Source organism: Thunnus maccoyii, chromosome 5 (assembly GCF_910596095.1).
Source record: "Thunnus maccoyii chromosome 5, fThuMac1.1, whole genome shotgun sequence".
Classification (NCBI taxonomy): Eukaryota; Metazoa; Chordata; class Actinopteri; order Scombriformes; family Scombridae; genus Thunnus; species Thunnus maccoyii.
The window spans coordinates 20,185,770-20,206,164 of record NC_056537.1 but is presented as its reverse complement, the minus strand read 5'-3'; the positions used below and the strand labels follow the sequence as shown (position 1 = coordinate 20,206,164).

Below are 20,395 nucleotides of genomic sequence, written 5' to 3'. Positions count from 1 at the left end.
CAGATATGAGGCAAATAGAGTAAACACATGGCTACATTTCTTCCTGAAACATCCCTGATAAATATTAATAATAAAAAAAAAGTGTTACAATATTAACATGATTATATCAAGAGATGAACTGGTATGAGCAAGTTTATAAACCTGAGTACCTATACTCGCATCCAGGTAATGTCATGTTGATGTAAGTGCAATTGGAGGGAAAACAGCAAATTAAAGGTACACTCCATTGTAAGGATTTTGTTGCCAGACTTCACAGCTCGTTAAAGGGGATGTTAAAGCCGCCGCCGTGCAGGCAGAGGACCCTGTGACATCGCGTGAGTTTCCTCTTTGCATTGTTAGCTATATATTATTTTATTTAGACGAAGCGCGATAGGACACATATCCTTATTCAAATACATTAAGTTATATGCGATAATTCGGATTTCTGTCCTCTAGTTACGACTTTAGAAACCAAATATGTGTCACTTTCGTTCAGGCATTCTTGGAGGACGCCCGATTGTAGGCCCAGTGCATGCTGGTGGCGTCCGCGCTCTTCTGTCGGGATCCACCGCTAACGTGAAGCTGGTAAGGATAAACTGGTCAGAGCAATTAAAGGGGAAATGTTGCAAGAATATAACTCCGCTTTGGTCCTAAAATTACATATAGGTCAATTGTAAACACGTCTAATGTACCATAGCATTACAAACTTTGCACAAGTCGCATGTTGAACGTTGTTTTATTGAAATCGACTCTGATGTTGCACACATCGCATGGCGAGGGACAGCAAAGGGTTAATTTTTTCCGCCGCCGACATTTTTGTTCGGCGCTCTACGGCAACTTTTTAACTTACATGTGCAACGAGCTGCTGCAATGTTTCACAAACTGTGCATTAACTTACATTAAGGCTGCAGCGTGCACAGTGTTTATTTTTAAATGTGTTTACGTTACAGCTCGTAAACTCGGCCACTCGGCTCTTTGTTGCACAGGGCTGCTTATGCCCATCACCTCACGCATGGATCAGCAGCCGGCTAACAAGAGCTAGCACGGAAACGAAAATGCATCTACAGCAAAACAAACAACAAACCTGAAACGTGTTTATCAGTGTATATGTCTCAAAGTGGAGGCGGCAGTAGTGTATAATGTAGTGGACATTACACTGAATAGATGAGTTTAACCCCTGGTCCATGTTAATATTGTTAGCCATTGCCTAAGGGTTGAATGAACTTGGCAGCGGTTTGTCTCTTGAACACTCCCACGGTGAACTAACCGAGGCCCCCCTGAGTAACTTACAGTTACATTTACAGTTAAAACAACAAATGGGGTCAGAACTAAGCAGTAACTCAACTGGCATCTCTGTCAGATGGCCAAATGTGTCACATTTCGATGTTAAAGCACGCGAGACATTTGACACTTCGCTAAAACTGAAGAGCGCACCGGCTCATTGAGAAGTTTCATGTTGCCAGTGGTGGGTTTGTGCGTCAGAGAGAGACGTTGACGCTCTCCTGGATATGGTGCTTTGCAATTTTTGTAACAAGCATCATTCATTTGTGTGCACAGTAACCCTTATCAACACTTTGTCTTATTAAACTGACAGAATTCAAGAAATCTTGTGCCTAAACATCAACATATCTATGGCCTGGTGGCTTAATTTATACAATAGCAGCCTCCTGGAACACTTTTATCTTACCACACCTTACCATCTCATACAATAAATATGCCAAAAAGTATCAGTGTTAGAGTGGTGTAAATTAAACTCCAATCATGTTTCTGACTGTATTAAGGTGTACCTAATATTTTGTTGTCAAAACGTTGTCTGCTTTCAGCTTCTCAAATGTGAATATTTTCTTAACCTAATCCTAAACCTTAAATTCAGTGTATTTGGGCTTTTGGTTGTTAGAAGTTGTCATGAGCATTTTTACCATTTTTTGACATTTTATAGATGAAATGATTAATTGAGAAAATATAAATTAATTTAGCTCCATCATTAAGTGTTGACTTGACTCTGAGAAAGATTTAAGATTTTATTTTTACTATTTAAAGATTTTCTTTTTTACCTCCTTGTTACATTTAGACAGTGTTGCTAATCTTCCATGATTCCTCCTGTCACGGTCTTTGTTGTGCTTCTAGTGGTGAGGACCCAGAGTTTCTTCAGACATGTCGGTGAGGGAGTCCTTTAACCCCGAGAGCTATGAGCTGGACAAGAACTTCAGGCTCACACGTTTTGCTGAGCTCAAGGGCACAGGCTGCAAGGTTGGCTCTTTTTACTAAAATTTGCCTCGGATACATCATTGTCTTTGTTTAACTATGCAAACTATAAAGCATCACAGCTGATAAAAATGTGTGAAAATTGAATGGTGCCTATTGTCTTCGGCCGCAGGTGCCCCAAGAGGTTTTACAGAAGCTGCTAGAAACCCTACAGGAGAACCACTATCAAGAGGATGAACAGTTCCTCGGAGCAGTTATGCCTCGATTAGGTAATTATAAGCTTTAAATAGCACGATATTAACAGGTATGACAAGTTGCAAAGTGCTTAATCAAATAACAGTACCTTTCATAATCAAAACAGGAAAAACACGTATAGTATAATACATAGTATAATAAATGGAAAAAAGGCAGTTAAGATGAGAGAAATTAGTTATGATACAGAATTTTATTCTCGGTGGTTGAAACCAGTTTTTGCTGGCGTTTACAACACAGTTGCTCATATGAAACTCTGAAAGCATGTGCTCCCTCCCACAGTGGTAACATCACGCTGTATTATACATAAAAATACATAAACCCCAAATGACCTGACAGTGATGACTCTATTTTATGATAGAGTCTTGCATGTATGGCAGCAAGAAGAACGCCAGGATACAAAATAATGCAATGCTTTAAAAGTATTAAGTAAAACCTTGACCTTAGTTCTGAAATGAACAGCCCACTTGTGTAGACACACTGAAACGAGGTTAATGTGATCCCCTCTTTTCATGCTCCACTAAAGCCTGACAGCTAAACTCTGTACAACCTGAAGCTTTCTGACTGCTCTTTTGTTAAGGTTTTGTGTGTCCAGTACCATGTCACACATGCACCAATGGAACCTAAATGTCAACAACATATCACATAGAAAGCTCTTTTACTTTTGAAGGCATAGGAATGGACACCTGTGTGATCCCTCTCAGACATGGAGGCCTTTCACTTGTCCAGACAACAGATTACATCTATCCTATAGTGGATGACCCCTACATGATGGTATGAATCTCCTCTTTTTTATTGTTTGCCCCAGTGTGGTCCTTTTTAATTACTAATACATGTAACAGACTAAAGGATGTTGCTGTAATAATTCTTTGTTTTTTCTGTCTTATTGGGTCTGTTGGCCTGTGTTACATGCCAACTATTATTTGTTTAATTTTCAGCATTTCTGTTTTATAGGGAAGAATTGCTTGTGCCAATGTTCTAAGTGACCTGTATGCCATGGGAGTGACAGAGTGTGACAACATGTTGATGCTCCTGGGAGTCAGCAACAAAATGTCAGAGAAGGTAAGAGGCATTTGTAAGAGGCGATGTGTTGACTTTTGGGTCTTGTGTTAATGGTGTAACAAACAAAATACCACACACAATAAGGTTTCTGTAGTTTTAAACGCACAATATGTAATTTCTGCTGCTAGGGGTCTCTCAATCAAAACAATAACAAAAGACAGAGTTTGATGACGTTTTGAAGTAGCACGTGATCATGGGAGTTGTTGTCTTCATTGTTAAATATCCGGCTTCTCCCAGTTGGGATTACTTCATTGTTCATCATTTAGGGGGATTTTACCAGAAGCTGAATTATCTGCAGAGGTCTCCTCCTCTCCAAGACAAACGTACATGATGCCTAAAACCAGTAAAAACACTGAATAAAGCAGTTTCATGTAAAAAAAAATCAGTATTTCTCTGATGTGTTCGGTGGACACTGACTGACATCCAGAGGGCCTGCAAATCGAGCTGCTGCCAGCGTTTGCTCAGCTTGTTTCTCTGACAACTTAAGATCCAGACGTCCGATGATTAAAATCCTTCATCCGGTTAAAAGATAGACTTAAAAATGACCAAGGTCTAAAAAGTTTATCGTAAAACTGTGGCTTAACACTGAATAAAAGTCCATTAATGACAGTTTCTGGCAGACAACCACAACGCCGATGCATTATCTTGTATGCGTATACTCTTTGGTGGACGTCATTGTGGTAGACAACCACAATGCCGAAACATGGGCACAAGATGATTCTCATCTTTGACAGGTGACCAAATTAAATGGACCATTATCTTGATTAAAATTACGGATTTCTCTGGGTTTGAAAATTGTTGAAAACATTTGGGATAATGTAAGTACACAACTCACAAAACATATAACATAGGTCTAGTTGTTTATAGACATTTTAATGTGGAATAGTTACATATTATAGCTTTAAACAAGAACAGTGTTATGAATGATATCCTGTTGTGCTCTCTGTTTCTGATTTTCCTTGGTCTTCACAGGAGAGAGACAAAGTCATGCCACTGATCATCCAGGGATTCAAGGATGCATCAGAAGAGGCAGGCACATCTGTAACGGGAGGACAGACAGTGCTCAACCCCTGGGTGGTGATGGGGGGAGTTGCAACAACAGTCTGCCAGCCCAACGAATTTATCATGTAGGAATTAATTCCTGAAACGTATTCCTTAGTTACATTGTTCACAGCCACTTTAATAAATGTATGATTTTGTTGTAATGCAAAAAAAAACCATGATGATGTGTTTGACATTTCTCAGGCCAGACAATGCAGTGCCAGGAGACGTGTTGGTGTTGACCAAGCCATTAGGGACACAAGTGGCTGTTGCAGTACATCAGTGGCTAGATATTGTAAGTTTGTCTCTTTATTCATTTTGTCAAAAAATGTTCACATCATACATAATGAAGACACCTCTTGTTGTTTAGGATACCCACTAATGCCACTGCCTCTATATGTTTTGTTATATCTCTCAGCCTGAGAAGTGGAACAAGATCAAGTTAGTGGTAACCCAAGAAGATGTAGAACTTGCTTACCATGAAGCAATGATGAACATGGCTCGGCTCAACAGGACAGGTAAAAGCACTACGAATGTGTCCGATTGACTGATAGTTCATTCATAATTGTCAAGCTTACTTGGTTATTATCTTTATTTCTAGTTAAACAAGCATTCTGAGTACTTTTAAGTTAAACATAAGTACTGCTGCAGCTTCTGTAACTGGACTCTATTGCACACCCTGTTGCTAATAAGCCTCAGCTGACATTGTGAGACTAAATGCAAAAGAAAGCCTGGGCTAACATGAAAACATTAAAAGATAATGTGCCATGTTAGAAAAAAACTGCATACTATAACTTTGTGTTAACTGTTAAAAACTGGAACCCTTTCACATAGATTCATAGAAATACTTCTTCAAGGTTGCAAGTGTTAAAGCTCTGGGTAAAGATGTGGTTCCAGTAATTGTTTTTGTTTCCTTTCCTTGCATTAGATGGTTCTCTTTTGTCATCTATAAAGACATCAATGAGGATTAATAGTTGAATGACCATATATGTTATCTTGGTTATTTGTTTGCATTCAAGCTTGTATACATATTTTAAAGATGATCTTGCTCCTATCTATGATGGCCGGCTTTTTACTCAACCTTCGAGTGGGCTGCTTTAGTGCAAATTTGTTCTTTTCAAGCATAACCCCAGGCCTAAGTCTCCTTCTCTGTCTCTGTTTTCCCTTGTAGCGGCTGGTCTCATGCACACCTTCAACGCTCACGCCGCCACCGATATCACAGGGTTTGGCATCCTTGGCCACGCTCAGACTTTGGCACGACAACAGCGAAGCGAAGTGTCATTTGTCATCCACAACCTCCCAGTGCTTGCCAAGATGGCTGCAGTGTCCAAGGCCTGTGGGAATATGTTTGGACTCATGCACGGCACCTGCCCTGAAACATCAGGTGTGTGTGTATACATGGTTCTGTTTTTCATCTATCTAACTTCTCTGACCATTATATCTCTTAAGTTATGTTAATTTACAGTACATAGCACCTGTTTAGAGAAACAACATGCTTGTAAGGCTGTTCCATAGTCTGTGGGCCACAACTACAATGATTCAGTCACATTTGCTCTTGATTCCTGAGGTCCTGATCAAGCAGTAAGAGATCTGAACACTCGCCAACATCATAACACATTAAAAAAAAATCATTTAAGGCCATTGTGCCTGACCAAATCTCCTTTCATTTACAGGGGGCCTGCTTATCTGTCTGCCTCGGGAGCAGGCTGCCCGCTTCTGTGCAGAGATCAAATCCCCGAAGTATGGCGAGGGCCACCAGGCATGGATCATAGGGATTGTAGAGAAAGGAAACCGCACTGCTCGCATCATTGACAAACCACGGATCATAGAGGTGGCACCACAAGCTGCCACCCAGAATGTCAACCCAACTCCTGGTGCAACTTCTTAATCCTCTTTACCTGCATTATAGACCGGAACCCAAAAGCTCTGCTGAGTGATTTTAGACACATAAACTACAAAACCATCTTAGAGTGTTGAAATACAGTATATACACAGAATAGTATGTACACAGAAAAGACTGGGGTGACGTGTATCTACATGAGAAACAGCCCCACACTGTGGCCCAGGCGGCATGTCATCACCCAGTGGACTCAACCTACAGTATGCCCATGATGAAAATTGGTAAGAAACAGTGCATAATTCACATCCATTTTGCCTTTCGTGTCTGTTGTATTCTGTTATGTTAAATGTGTTCGCTTCTAGTAAGAGGGTGATGAAGATGAAGACAAAAATCTGATACTGTTGATTCATTTTGAATCTTAGGAAGTGTGGTGTCTGTTGCCTCTTTGGCTCTTAAAATTGCTCTCATCAAGCAAGCGGGCCGTGTGATGGTGTTTTTGTTTGTCTGTTCACTTTGTACAGTTATTAAGCCTAGTTTTAGTTCATTGCTGTAACTGATGCCTTGAAAGAAACTGAGTGTGACCAGAATGGTTTGTTTTTTATTACTTTGACTTTTTGTATTGTCCCCACCTAAACTAATAAATATTCAAATAGAAGATGGTTTGTTCTTGCCCGCTATTCAGGAGAGCTGCACTCTTCTGAATGAACTAAATCAAATGTGACATTATCTACTTGCATCATAAAACTGCAGATTGATTTGTTTTTACATAAACAAAAGATTCCACTGCATTGTACATGGATCTGAAGTTATAGATGAATCATAAGTAGAAATCTGCATACCCTTAACCTTTTGCCATCTGAGTTCCCGTTTGATGATCATATTTAGGGTAATATGATGTATAGAGTATGAATTATATGATATCAGAGTTGTGCAGCTGTAAAAAAAGCAATCTGGGTTGTTTGCCAACAAGCACTCTTGTGAGTTAGAGCACAGTGAGCTTGTTGCCTGTTGCCTTTATTGAAGATCTGGTGCATTTAGTTTTGCTAACTCAGTGTTGCCAGAAGATGTTCTGAGAGCAATCTGACTTACTGTAATGAAGCTTCCAGTTGATCAAAGTCCAGATCTTTTTTTGTTTGTCCTAATAGCCAGGATGAATCCCAACAGCCTATGTAAATATTCATATGGAAATTAGGAACAAGATATAACCTCCACACCACCTCTTAAAATAAAATTCTCTTAAAATAGATTGGTTTTCTTTGTCTGTTTTTGATGTATTTATAGAGTTAATACAATTTTCAGCAACATCACCAGAATGACGAATTTCTACTGATCTGTATGTCTACTGTTTATTAATTGCACAAAAGCTAATGATGATGAGCTGTATGTAATGTGTACATCTGTTTTATTTTCTTTACAAGCCTTAGAATAAACAGCAAATTCATAAACACTGCCATATAATAAGTTATTTTGATTCTGAAACAGCAAATTCTTAAGGCAGATATATTTACAAGATTCATATTCACATACTGACAAAAGTTTCATTGAGGGAGAAACAACCATTGCACAACGAAACATCCCATCATTCAAGATGACGTCTTTCCCTCTGCACCAAAACAAAGAAGCTCTGAAAAGTACAATATAAATAGTAATAAATTAGAGGAGTAACAACTATTCCTTGTGTCTGACAGAGTGGAATGACGTGCTCCTATAATATGACCCACCAGAAAAGTGCATCTGTCACTGGTAAAGAACTTAATAAACCATCTATACATCTGTTGAATGTTGTTTTCCTTCTACATATGAAGCACAAGTACATTATGTGAGTCAAATTAGATCATCATCCAACAGTTATATGTGCTTTTTCCCATTTTCCAGCTGCACATGCTTTGCGTGCTCCACTGTCTTTTTATCATTTTCAGGCTTGAAAAGTGCTTGGATGTCAATCATGGCCTTCTGAATGTGCTGACCAAACTGGTATGAGTCCTGAAGGTGACACAGAGAGGAGATAATGAGAGACAGACATGCAGAAAGAGTGCTGAGTTTTGAAAGATGGCACAAAAGGTATACAGGTGACTATAATATCCAAGGCTCTTACTGTGTCAGGGCTGGAGAATTTGCTGGAGATGTGGAATGTGATGAGGTTTTCCCCAACAATAATATAAGATACACCATAACCATCATCAGCCACCTAGGGGTAGACAAGAGATGCTATTATTTCACTGAATATAGCCCTTGCAGATAAGGAAAGGGGCCATGAAGAACAGGGTGAAATGCTCTAACTGTTCATCTTGTGCACATCTCCAAAATAAAATGATTGAACTCACTGGGCCAAATCCACCACCTGCACCCACATATTTAGGGAACTTGTTGATGTCAACTAAGTTGAGCTGCTGCTGAGGGGTCTGGCTGGTGGACAACTTCCACGGCTCTGAAAGCACCTAAGGGCAAGGAATGTTTTATGCAAAAGGGACAATTAGAAAGGGAAAAAGTTGGTGATGGGTCGAAAATATGAATCAGAAAAACAGAAAATGATAGAGAGATGATAGATGATCATGGTTCTAACCTGTGTAAGAAATGGTGAGTCAACACCAAGATATTTGGACACTATGTAGAGACAGAAGAGGTGACGGTCGATACCAGCACCAGTCATGGCCAAGCGGTACATGTTTTGATGCTTATCTGCTGCCTTCCGAAACAGGGCAAGTCTCTGGGTTTTCTGATCACAAAAATAAAAGGCAAATAGTCAACATACATCCTCTTTTTCTCATGACAGAACTGCATCCAGACCTGTACATACTGTAGGTATGACATTAACATCATATCAGATTACCTTATTTGTGTTATGTTAACCCGTCAGTTAAATCAGGTGGTTCAGAGTCCATGTCACGGAATTGTGTCCATTGTAGGTCTAGGTGACCAAGTCCTGAGCAGCACAGTGTGACCTCTTACAGTGTGACCCCTGACAATGACTTTTTATACTTAACAGGTACTGTGTCACTGATAGACTTTGTGAAACTGATATCACAAATATTTGACATTAAATATGTACAAAGTCTGATGATTCTGCAAGAAATTTTGAGTTATTTACTCCAGGAAAGTCTCTCCTCAGCCCCGCTGAACATGCGTCTGTGATTCCACCACTACAACTGCTCAAACACACAGAACTCTGTTTACTGAAGATCTGTGGTTTCATGCTGTTCATCCTGATTTTTAAAAAAAAATGTTTATATATGTTTGTGTGTTCTGCTTACCGTTGCACCTGCATCCTCCATGGCTCTGACAAATGCAACAGCTTCAGAGGTGCAGGAGCGTACTGTCTCTGTCCGACCATCTCTGAACATACGAGTCATTGATGACTCATACGTCAAGCAGAACACTCCCTTGTCCTACGAAGCAGATGGATTAACATCATTGAGTGACGGCATATGACACAATGAAATATTCAAAAGACAACAGTGAGCAATAATGCCGGTAATGTGATTCCACAGACAAGGCAGTGGATTACTGGAATCCTACCCTGAACTGTGCCAACTGCAGGGCCAGCTGAATAAAGGCATCAGGGCTGGTCCTGCACTTCTTGATCAGGCCTTTTCCAAAGTCAGCAAACACATAGCCATGGAAGTCCACATCATCAGCTATCTGTTTGGCTGATAGGTATGAAGTCTCAATGACTTCTTGGCACTGACAGAAGGGAAAACAGAAAGATACCTTGATAAGTTGTGTGATGGCAACACAGCTAACTAAGTGATTTAGATCAAATCAAATAGATTTGAGCATAGCAATAAATGGTGTTAGGCTATACTGTACCTCCTTTGGAATCTGCCACTGTAGTCGAGTGGGATAAGGCAGGCCCTTGTTCGATTCTCCTTTGCAGTGTCCCTCCTCTGTGTAGCCGAGATGTAAGCAGTCTGTTGCAAGGACATACTACACAGACAGAAAATGATAGCTGAAAAATATAGCAAACTTTGAATCATTGCTTTGACAAACAATATCAATACGCATTTTATACCTCCCACATATGTCCTACAATTGGTGCATCAGCCCAAGAATGTTCAACATTTACACCCATTTTTCCATTTGGATAAGAAATCAGGGTGAAAGACTTGTCAAACCACCTGAAAAAAAGAACAGTGGGTTTTTTTTTGTTGTTGTTGTTTTTTAAGTTACTAAAAATTGAACCAGTACTGCAGTCAACAGCTGACTTCTCCGCTTACCTGTCATAACATTTTCCATGAAGCAGGGACTTGGCATAACTGTCAAGCGAATTGGTCTTTGCAGGGTCATAACCCTGTGGTTCGTCATCTAACGCCAGGAAGAAGGCAGCTGACTCAATGGCATCCAGGGACACTTTGTTCACTCCCTGGCTGAAATATTTAATCCGAGCCCGCGCCCAGGGAACTCTAAAAGGGGATGTAAGAGACAATTTCATCATCTGCTCCTTTGTGTGTATATGTGACTATATCTAAGTTAATGTGTCTTGTGCATATGTGTCTTTGTACAGTATATACCTGTTTCCCGCAGTCAGGGCAGCTAATTTAAGTTCCCCGGGTTGTGGCTCTGATGTATCATTGAGAATCCTTTGAAACTGTGTCTCAAGTTCACTGGGTAAAAGGTGGCGTCCTCCAGTGTACAACCACAATTGGAAGAACCGGCCCTTATGGTAGACAACCAGGTGCTTACGGTCAGTCAGGTGCTGCACAATATCTGCAGGAAACAAGGGTCAACAAGAAAAATAAAAGAAAGGATTGTGTGAAGAAAGAACAGAATGAGAGGGAAAAAGCAGAAAGCTTAGCCCCTGTGCTTAATCCTGAGTGCCTTCAATGCAGTGGTAAGATGATTGATCAACACTGACACACATTGGACAGGGCATTTTTGGCCACACCTCAATTAGTGATGATAATATGTGATTTAAGTATTGATTTACCCTTTAAACTCTAAACTACAGAGCTGAATAGTTGCTTGCCTGTTTCAATGCCAGGGATGCGGGTGGTGTTAAACATCCTCTCCATCTGAGTGGAACACATAGGAACAGTCCCCAAAGCCCTCAGCTGAGGAAACAAAAGAAAATTCAGACAAAAGAAAAATATATTTAAGTTGAAACCTGTGGGGAAGGAAAATGAATAGATTTAAAGAAGCAGCAAGGATAGACAGCAGAACACGAGAAGGAGAGGAAATATACTGCATAGATGGTTTTATAGTGTGTAAGTTACAACCTCATTGGGTGACAAAGGTTAAAATAAAAGAGTGGTATTAAAATCATGGCAAGTATTACCGGTGCATGTTCACCACGCTCCAGTTTGCGTCTGTACTGCAGCATGGCATGGACCACATTTCCTGCCCGTGCAGCCTGTCGATGTGTTGGAGTCATGTACAAGAGGTCCTTCACATAAAGAAAAGATAAAGCATTTTCTTTGTTTCTTTCAAATATTATTTTTGTTACTGGCATTTGGAAAAGTGAAGTTATTTTGTACTCCTCCTTAATAATGTGTCTTATATGTACTTTTTTCCATCTCCTCACTTTATCATTTCTGTATTGATATATTTAAAAAAGAACATTACTAATGCACCAATAGAACAAGCTGATGTATTCACTGTCTATCTTACCATTATATAGAAGTTACTGTTGACCATGATAGGGCTCCTGCCCCTGAGGTAGATGTACTCTTCCCACCAATCACTTACCTAGAAAATATAGCAGTTTATCGGATAACATTATGACTCATCTGAATTTGAGCCCCAACATTGTATTACTACTTCAAACGTTACTCACGTAATTTGTTGCCCACCAGGATTTTATGATTAAATATCTCTGGAGCTGGGCTGCCTCGGAATCTTTAAAGGCATTGGCCAAAATCTCCATTTGATTGTACTTTTCACTGTCCAGCAGAGGACGAACTGACTCAAGGTACTGTAGGAAAAACATGGAGTGTGTTGTCAGGACAAGAGAGCAGTGTGAAGAAACAGAGCAGCTAAGACACACATTAATATGCTTTATGGAAGAAAAAAAAACAATACATCTGGAAAACATCTATACACTGCAGCTAAAGTTATAGTATAGATTTTTAAAAGACTCTTGATGTGAGAAACAAAGGGCACATACTGTATCTAACTTGCAAAGGGTGCAGAAAGGCAGCTTGAACAGTAGGTGGTAGTACAGCAGGACCACAGCACTGGAACATTAATAGAATCAGTGTATGGTCTAGCAAGCTACATTTACTGTATCACTGGTTAGAAATGGCTTTATAAGTTAGACATTTTTTTATTATGGTCAAATGTTTGTTTAGATATCAGAATACACATTATCACATGTAAATGGGTTTGCTATGGGATTACAGTCAGTTTATTGAACTGTAATTAGTAACTGACATATACCTTTAGACAATGCTTGACTTCCATCTATCAGACCTGCTGCCTAACCCAATGAAGGTGAGTTTTTTTCAGTAGGATCAATCACAGCATGAGAGATTTCATAACTTACTTCACAATGTGCACTAGATGAGAACCCTTTTCTTTTTATAATACCCTATCAAAACCACAGATATAATTAAAATGATGAATTTAGTAAGTATTTATTTCAAGAACCTATCGGGCTACATGTACTTGTGTATTATTAAGCGTCTGGCCATAGAGGGTCAATACTGTGTAATTACACACCCTCTGAATTGTATCAACCACACTGGGAACAGGGAGTCTGGGTAAGGAGGCCTGGAAGCTGTAAAGTAGTGGCCTGCGCCCAGAGAACATCTTCACCAGGCTCTGGGAACATAAAAAACAATACAATAATACAATAGAATACAAAACAATACAATACTATACAACAATACCTGATAAACACAAAGGCAATTCAGTGGCTTACAGATATAGACAGATTGAGTGAAAGACAGAAGGGCAGACGTACCAACCACACTTTGGTGGATGAGCTCATTTTTCCATGGGATTCAAAAATCCAGCCATGGTAGGACAGTAGACCTTTCAGAGTGTATCTCAAGAGATAGATGAGGAACAGCCACAGTCCAGTTGCAAACAGGATGGCACTCAGCACCGCTCGGGTCTGCACTGACATATAGTCTCTGCTCAGAAAAGGCACAACACTGCCCTTGTTACACTGTTACTCATACAGTTAAAGATGAAATCAAACAGAAAACATATGCGCAGAGGAACTTTTTGTTTTTTTAGTACATTCTCAAAGTAAACTGCTTACTTAAATAACTAGTTCATCTAAAGCTCCAGAAAAATATCTGTAAACTGAACCACAACAATCAACGACAAGATGATACTGGCTGCAGTGGATTTCTAACCTGTGCGGCAGATTTTCTTTGATGACATCAATCATTCCAAGAGAGGGGTCTATGCGGATATACAAGGTACTCATCATTGCAATCACAACAATCAGCCAACTAAACGGACTGGCAGGGTAGACTCCAGCCAATACACCATTCTGTAAATGAAAAGCAACAACACACCAAGATGAACCTTCCTCATCTATGTTTATAATGTGAAAATAAATACCATTGTATGTATCTTAAATGCTATATTAGTAAGCACATGTTTGTAATCTTAAGAGCTAGAACTGAAGTGTTGGCTATTGTACCTTGAATTGTATGGCTCGCTTCTTCCATGCTGTCACTCCTGACAGGTAGATGTTTTTGACGACCTCTTGACTCAGTTTAAGGTCGACACCATCTGGGCGCACGGTGAACTGGAAGCCCACCGCTTGATGCGCCTCAGCCATCTCTGAATATTACTACCAATGACAGTGAAGGGAAGCTTTTTGAGTCATCACAACTCAGAGTAGAAATAATGACTGTAATAACAATAATTTAAAAAAAAATGTCAGTGGAAGCTGTGGATCTTGTTAATAGTTTAATTGCTTTACAAATAGAAATCTAATTTCAATGGGCAGGCAACAACTATTTACCTTCAGCACATGTTGCAAAGTCATGAATGTAATTTAGTATTGCATCAATAGTGTTTGTCAGCAACTTATATTTTGAGCAAATAATAAATATATCTATATTTAAGTTCATCAAGTGTAACTCTTTAGTCATTCTTAACTCTTTAGTTAACGCCATTTTATCTAGCTTTTTTGTTTGCGCTTGCTGCTAGGTGTCTTTAAATCTCATACACATACTGTATGCAATATGTTTGAAGATAGAACACTCATCTTCTATTATCAATTATAAAATTGCTCAGAAATAGAGAAGACACTTCAGTCATTTCATCTCACCACTGAGCCATACTAGAACCATTAGGTATTTCAGTAACACTTTACAATAACGGTACATTAATTAACATAATGCATTAATGCAGTAATACGCATGAACTAACAGTTAATTAACAGTTAACTAATGTGTCTAGTAATTATTTACTAATAGTGCTCATGTTAACAAAGGTATTAATGTATACATTATTGAATAGTTTATAAAGATGCGATTAACATAAGTTAATACAGTGGTAAGCATTAACTAACAGTTAATTAATACAATAATAATCATTAAGCAACTGTTAACAAATGCCTCTTGTTGACATTTATTAAGGGTTTACATGTTAATTAAGGTACTAAATAATATGAGTAAATGGTTAATAAAGATGTTAATTAACATGTATGTCACTGTTCACAGCTAAGCAATTAAGTAAATAAATGTTTATTTAAGGATGACTTATGACTTATTTTTGGTAAAGCTTGCGATCAGTGGACACACTCCATGGTCCTCATGTATAGGTTTGCTTGTTCCTTTATCTTCATGTAGATGCTCCTTAACTTACAGTCTAACATATAAATTATTGTACATTACTTAACCATAATTGTCCATTAATGAATGCTCTTTGTGATCCTTATTGTAAAGTTCAAACATGTATCCCTGAGCAACACTTCATAAATGCATCAGAGTGCTGAAATTAACTGAATTAACTTCTTTATCAACCATTTACTCATATTAGTTAGTCATTGTAAAGTGTTACCGATATTTAATTCATTGTTATTCATTCACTCATTTACTATAATCATGCCAACACTATGAGTGACTTCGGGGCCTTTATTCTTTACTGAATTACCTCCAAAAGAATCTAATGTGCATTTTCACAAATACTAACAGATACATGGTAGACTTTCACAGATCTGACCTATAATTGGTACATTTTTTAAAGGAGAGCTGCACTGTTCATCTGTAGTGTTTTTTCATAATGTGATATGGGATACACAGATGTCAGCATGAAAAAATACATATACTGTACAGTGTGAAGGGTTCAGTCATTGTCTTTTAAATGCAATGGCCCAAACAATAATATTTGTGTTCATGGAGTTCACAGATCACTCCATATAATAGCCAGGGTGACAGGTCTAGGATTTCTTTTTCCATGTCATATGACTGAACAGTCACCAAGTGGGACAAAGTTCAACGGCCAGATATAGCAGTGTACCGACTGAGCATGTACGCAGTCCTCAGATGGGCATGAAAATGTAAACACAGTACAAATAGTGCTAAGCCCTCTGTTATTACCAAATACTATGAGAATATGTTGGACAAGTAGGTCCGCATTCATTATTACTTTACACTCTTTCAGAAAACATTTAAAAGAGCTAAAATCAATTTCTCAGCACTTTGTTATAGAACCTCCCCATCATGTTTTAAATAGGGTCTTTATAGCTTAACACAATGACAACAACAGACTGAAATGTCAATATTTTAGCATTTTCGCCCTAAGTTGTCTGATGTAATTAAATCATAAAGTTTTAAGAAATGCACACAGTAACCAGAAAAAAAACCCTGCAGCTAACACAACATGCAGATATGAATAAGAATAACAAATAAGAGGCAGGTCTATACTTTACCTTTGTCAGACCAGAGTCAGTATAATCCAGAGGCAGAGAAAGGCTGTGACTTTGGTTTGTGTCAGTGAGGCAGTAAAATTCCTCTGTACCCAGGCTTGTGTGCTCTGTGTGACTCCAGTGCCCTTGAATTGGCTTTACTCAGGTAGTGAGATCAGAGCTGTCGTCCCCTGTGCTTTGCACCCCTCCCTCTTCCCCCCTTCTCCGACAACACACACATACACACACACTCTCTCTCTCCCCCTTTCTCTGCCTCTCCGTCTCTCACCCATGACATGCTTCTTTTTGTAACAAGACACCAAACATAGACAGAGCCTAACCTCATGTGCCGGGAGGTCTCTGCTATGTAACCGAATCTGCTGCAGTTCTCGTGTTAGGGTGGAACGGAACGACTGATAGTGCAAGCAGTATTCCATTATGATAATAAAAAAGATATAATAATGTGGTAAGAATGACTGCAGACAACTCTGTGTGTTGGTAAAATTATCAGCAGATTTGAGCATCATGCCTTTGATTTGATTAGAGAGTTTGAAAATGGGACCTGAAGGTGTTTATCAAGAGAGGAGAGAAAACAAAGGAAAAAAGGAACACACCCCATATTACCTATGTTGTCCTAATGGTGTGATGTTTTTGGAAACCATTGAGTTTAGGTTATACCATCAAAACTTTCAGATCCGACAATAACAAAAGAAGGAGAAATGTATTTATTGTAAACAAACAAATCATGAACAAAGTTAATTGCTGAGGCAGCTGGCTGTGGCTCTCTGGGGGAAACTATACTCCAGTTATGGATTGGGTCTTAAACTTTAGGATAGCCAGTATACTGTATAACCTTTAATAACTAGGTAATTGATATTCAGGTATACAAGGTAACTCAGTCCTTTGAATTGAAGTCCTAGTGTAGTCTGTGCTAATTTGACACTAAAGCACTGGGTAACCATGGGAGGGAATATAAGGAGAGAGATATACAGAGATATGCACAAGAGATGACAACTGACCTACTGACTTTTGGTCACAAAAACAATCACTCTCAAAACATGCACACCATAGCACAAATTATAACATCAAAAGTGAAGATAAAAGATAGCCTCATAGCAGACGGAGATGGGTAGAGGAGGAAGGGTTCTTAGATTAAGAGTCTGGAGATCCATCCTTGCAATAGTGTTGTGCTCTATACTTGGCATCAGGACCTGGTCACCTACAATTGTTCCCTGTCCTGCAAATGCCACTTTCTGAGCCCTGTGCACCTGGAGAAAGAAGAATGCACTTCAGATACAAATATAAATGTCTCTAAATCTGAGGAAGGAGTGATGGATTTTACAGTAAGATTAACAGCCTCTGTTTTTATCATAGATTCTTACTTGTCCCCATTTCTGTGACTGCACACAAAATGATGTCACCACATTATCTGAGTTGTTCCCACCAAACACAAGCAGCCTGTCAGTGGCACCCAGGAAGAAAAGAGTTGGGAGGTCTACATCAGCTCTGGTGAGGGTAGGAAGCAGTTCAGACCACAAGTCTAAAAGGCAGAGAGAATACAGGATGACTGGTTTCCATATGTCCAGATGAGCATGATTGGAAATCTCCTTTTGTCAAACAGGGCTATACTGTTATGCTTTACCTTGCCTCGTGTTGTACTGCAGCAGCAGTTTCTCTCCAGTCCTCTGGATGCTCCCCAAAACATAGAGACAGTGCCCAAGGCTAGTGGCAAGGGGCACATCATGGGACAGGGACATGGTGAACTGGAAGTCAGTGAGTGGCAGTGAGGAGACAAACCTAAGGAAAAGATCATATTGAGTGACTAATACACCAACAAATAAGGGAAGAATGTGTTTCTAAAATGAAAAAATCAATTAGACAACAATACCAAAAAACCAGCTGTACCACACTGACAAAGAGGACACAAACCTCCATGTGTCCTCCCATGGATCATAACGTTCTACAGCTGTATAAAGAGCTGTGCTGGAGTCTGGAGTCACCAGGGAGTCCAAGTACCAGCCTCCCACAGCGTAAATACAGCCTTCACAGGCCACTGCACTGAAATGCCTTCTGTGCTGTGGATGCAACAGATGGTGACAGTTTTCATCAGTGTTATATAAATGACCGAGGAAGGCCAGGCAAGAAGATGTTTATTTGGGGTAAGACAAACAGACAGGTCATCAGCTTGATTCACAAGGTTGAATGATGTTCATTTTACCCGATTGATCCATCTTACCTTAATCAGAGGAGCTGTGGCGACCCATGTATGAGTAAATGGATTATACCTAAAGGAAGCTATTTTGAACTCCCACCCTCTCCTCATACGCTGCCTGTAGCCTCCTATGATGTACAGGTAATTATACAGGACCACTGCAGTGAAACACCACTTATCAGCCCTGAAAGGAAACTCTGTGACTGGATGCCAATATCCATTTTCCTCTGACCCTTTCAGGATGAAGATATGTCGAGCACGTTCTGTTTCTGGGTCCTTCCAAGTTGTCAGATTCTCTTTCCTAAGACTGCAGAGACGTGGGTCACCTTGTGTCCTCAGGAGGACAAGTTCCTCCTTCTCTTCATCGTTCAGACACCTGAGGCATGAATCCATTTTAGTGAAGAGATTGAAACATGAAGCCAATTTGTGTAATTATACCATTATTTAGTTTATACCTGATGACGTGAGGCAGCTCCAGGAGGTTTCTACTCAGGTAGGTGAACACTGTCATCTTCAGCTCAGTGCAGCAGATCTTCTGAGCCAGACTCAGGTAGGATAAACAGTTATCTGGCCTGAGTTCATCTGCCAAGACGGACAGACATTTTGAGAGGAAGGCCTCAGCCAGGAGGTAGCTGCTGACCTCCAGAAACACAAAGAGAGAAAACAAAGCATGGTTGTTGGTTTTGAGGTGAATCACAGCATTGCATTTGTAAATTAAAGCATGTAATACCCTATAGGGATAAATAGACATGGAAATATGAAATCTGCATACCTGGATGTGTGAGCCTAACTCCTCCTGAGGGACTTTAAACTTATTATGGAAGGAAAACTCAAGGAGATTGTAGAAGATGGAGGAGGACACATGGTCCAGGTAGATGAGGCTCTCTGAGGTCTCTCTCATTCTGGACTGGGACAAGGCTCGAAAGTACTCGCTGAACTCTGAAAGTTGTCCAAGGTCCACCTTAAAAACAAATTATTAAACAAAGTTTGCGGTGGCCTCCAGGTAGTTTCTGAATAACCTGAACTGAGGTTTTACTTACATAGAATGAATGCGTGCTGGTTTGGACAGTAACCAGAGTTTCACCTCCATCTGCGAGGTGATATGTGCGGAGTGCCTCACTCGTTTCCCAGTCCTCTGAGTCTTTTTGACACGATGCTTTACCAGTTACACCTGGGGATGCTATCCAAGTACTGACTAGTGGAAAAGCTTCACAAAGCCTCATAAGACCATATTTCAGCCATATGCTTATCCACTCAAAGAGTGTCATAAAACATTGCCTGAAGGGATTCATCTGACTGACAGAAAGTGGTGTTTGGATCAAAGTTTAGTTTTAATACTGCCTGTGCCAGATGTTATTTGTTAAAAGATTTCTAAAGAAAAAAAAAAGTTCTAATGATGCCATGCAGCTCTCTGCACAACAACTGATCCATTTATGGGTTCAGAAAGGCACTTTAAATCCTCTATACAAGGCAAGACTAGCCACCTGAAAAATTCCAAACAGCAACTGCAATGGAAAAATAGAGGAATAGAGGACAGAACAGTCAGTTTAGTTCTTGTACTACCGGCTCGTCTCCTTTTCCCCGTCTCAGCTCTCACAGTCACGTGCTATTTTGACAGCATAAACAGCAAAACAGCTGAGAGGAAAGATTTAAGATCACATGCCAAAAGAAACAGCATGTTATGAAAAAACAGTGCAGCACCACAAGGCTAAATCTTCAACATGAGAATTCCTTTTTGTTCTGCAAAATATCCAATCGATTCGTAAGTGTTCCTCTATCTCAGAGCAGTGTACTTCTTTTGGGCCAATCTATTCTTAGCACATGGAGGTGGGACAACAGTCAGCCCTCTGGGATGAAACATGGCCTTCTTCACTCTGCCCCCAAACGTCATCATGGAGCACTCAAGTTACTTTGCAGTTAGGTGACAGTAACTTCATGTGTCATGAAATATGTCACTTCGTTAAAATATCCCTCAAGATTTAGACACAGACACAGG

At 39.7% G+C, this 20,395-nt stretch overlaps 3 protein-coding genes across 3 annotated transcripts; 1 reads left to right on the top strand and 2 right to left on the bottom strand.

The window, feature by feature from the left end:
* Nucleotides 1-296: 296 nt before the first annotated feature.
* sephs1 (selenophosphate synthetase 1) lies at nt 297-7,034 on the top strand. The gene is made up of 11 exons (XM_042411652.1): nt 297-314; nt 476-564; nt 2,107-2,229; nt 2,357-2,453; nt 3,107-3,210; nt 3,391-3,498; nt 4,471-4,625; nt 4,744-4,834; nt 4,958-5,057; nt 5,711-5,923; nt 6,213-7,034. The coding sequence occupies exons 3-11, from the start codon at nt 2,134-2,136 to the stop codon at nt 6,425-6,427; spliced, it is 1,179 nt and encodes a 392-aa protein (XP_042267586.1). The 5' UTR covers nt 297-314; nt 476-564; nt 2,107-2,133; the 3' UTR covers nt 6,428-7,034.
* Nucleotides 7,035-7,706: 672 nt separating this feature from the next.
* On the bottom strand, nt 7,707-16,373 carry cpt1b (carnitine palmitoyltransferase 1B (muscle)). Its single transcript, XM_042411651.1, has 19 exons — nt 16,212-16,373; nt 13,971-14,123; nt 13,678-13,817; nt 13,278-13,449; nt 13,034-13,135; nt 12,150-12,287; nt 11,984-12,061; nt 11,652-11,759; nt 11,343-11,427; nt 10,888-11,083; nt 10,594-10,779; nt 10,389-10,494; nt 10,187-10,303; nt 9,896-10,060; nt 9,631-9,765; nt 8,943-9,095; nt 8,704-8,817; nt 8,475-8,567; nt 7,707-8,362 (listed from the first exon to the last, which is right to left on the bottom strand). The coding sequence occupies exons 2-19, from the start codon at nt 14,109-14,111 to the stop codon at nt 8,228-8,230; spliced, it is 2,364 nt and encodes a 787-aa protein (XP_042267585.1). The 5' UTR covers nt 14,112-14,123; nt 16,212-16,373; the 3' UTR covers nt 7,707-8,227.
* Nucleotides 16,374-16,944: 571 nt separating this feature from the next.
* Nucleotides 16,945-20,166, bottom strand: LOC121897839 (kelch-like protein 42). The gene is made up of 8 exons (XM_042412591.1): nt 19,440-20,166; nt 19,172-19,360; nt 18,855-19,039; nt 18,424-18,775; nt 18,117-18,262; nt 17,830-17,984; nt 17,570-17,727; nt 16,945-17,455 (listed from the first exon to the last, which is right to left on the bottom strand). Exons 1-8 carry the CDS (start codon nt 19,689-19,691, stop codon nt 17,273-17,275), a joined length of 1,620 nt encoding a protein of 539 aa, XP_042268525.1. The 5' UTR covers nt 19,692-20,166; the 3' UTR covers nt 16,945-17,272.
* Nucleotides 20,167-20,395: the final 229 nt, after the last annotated feature.

Coding starts and splice junctions, on each gene's coding strand:
- sephs1 (XM_042411652.1), top strand. CDS start 2,134: ATGTCGGTGAGGGAGTCCTTTAACCCCGAGAGCTATGAGCTGGACAAG. Junction 3,499..4,470: donor GCAACAAAATGTCAGAGAAG/GTAAGAGGCATT, acceptor TGGTCTTCACAG/GAGAGAGACAAAGTCATGCC. Junction 4,626..4,743: donor CAGCCCAACGAATTTATCAT/GTAGGAATTAAT, acceptor GACATTTCTCAG/GCCAGACAATGCAGTGCCAG.
- LOC121897839 (XM_042412591.1), bottom strand. CDS start 19,691: ATGAATCCCTTCAGGCAATGTTTTATGACACTCTTTGAGTGGATAAGC. Junction 19,361..19,439: donor CCAGCACGCATTCATTCTAT/GTAAGTAAAACC, acceptor TTTGTTTTTAAG/GTGGACCTTGGACAACTTTC. Junction 19,040..19,171: donor AGTTAGGCTCACACATCCAG/GTATGCAGATTT, acceptor GTGTTTCTGGAG/GTCAGCAGCTACCTCCTGGC.
- cpt1b (XM_042411651.1), bottom strand. CDS start 14,111: ATGGCTGAGGCGCATCAAGCGGTGGGCTTCCAGTTCACCGTGCGCCCA. Junction 12,062..12,149: donor CCTGGTGGGCAACAAATTAC/GTGAGTAACGTT, acceptor TATATTTTCTAG/GTAAGTGATTGGTGGGAAGA. Junction 11,760..11,983: donor ACAGTAACTTCTATATAATG/GTAAGATAGACA, acceptor CTTTATGTGAAG/GACCTCTTGTACATGACTCC.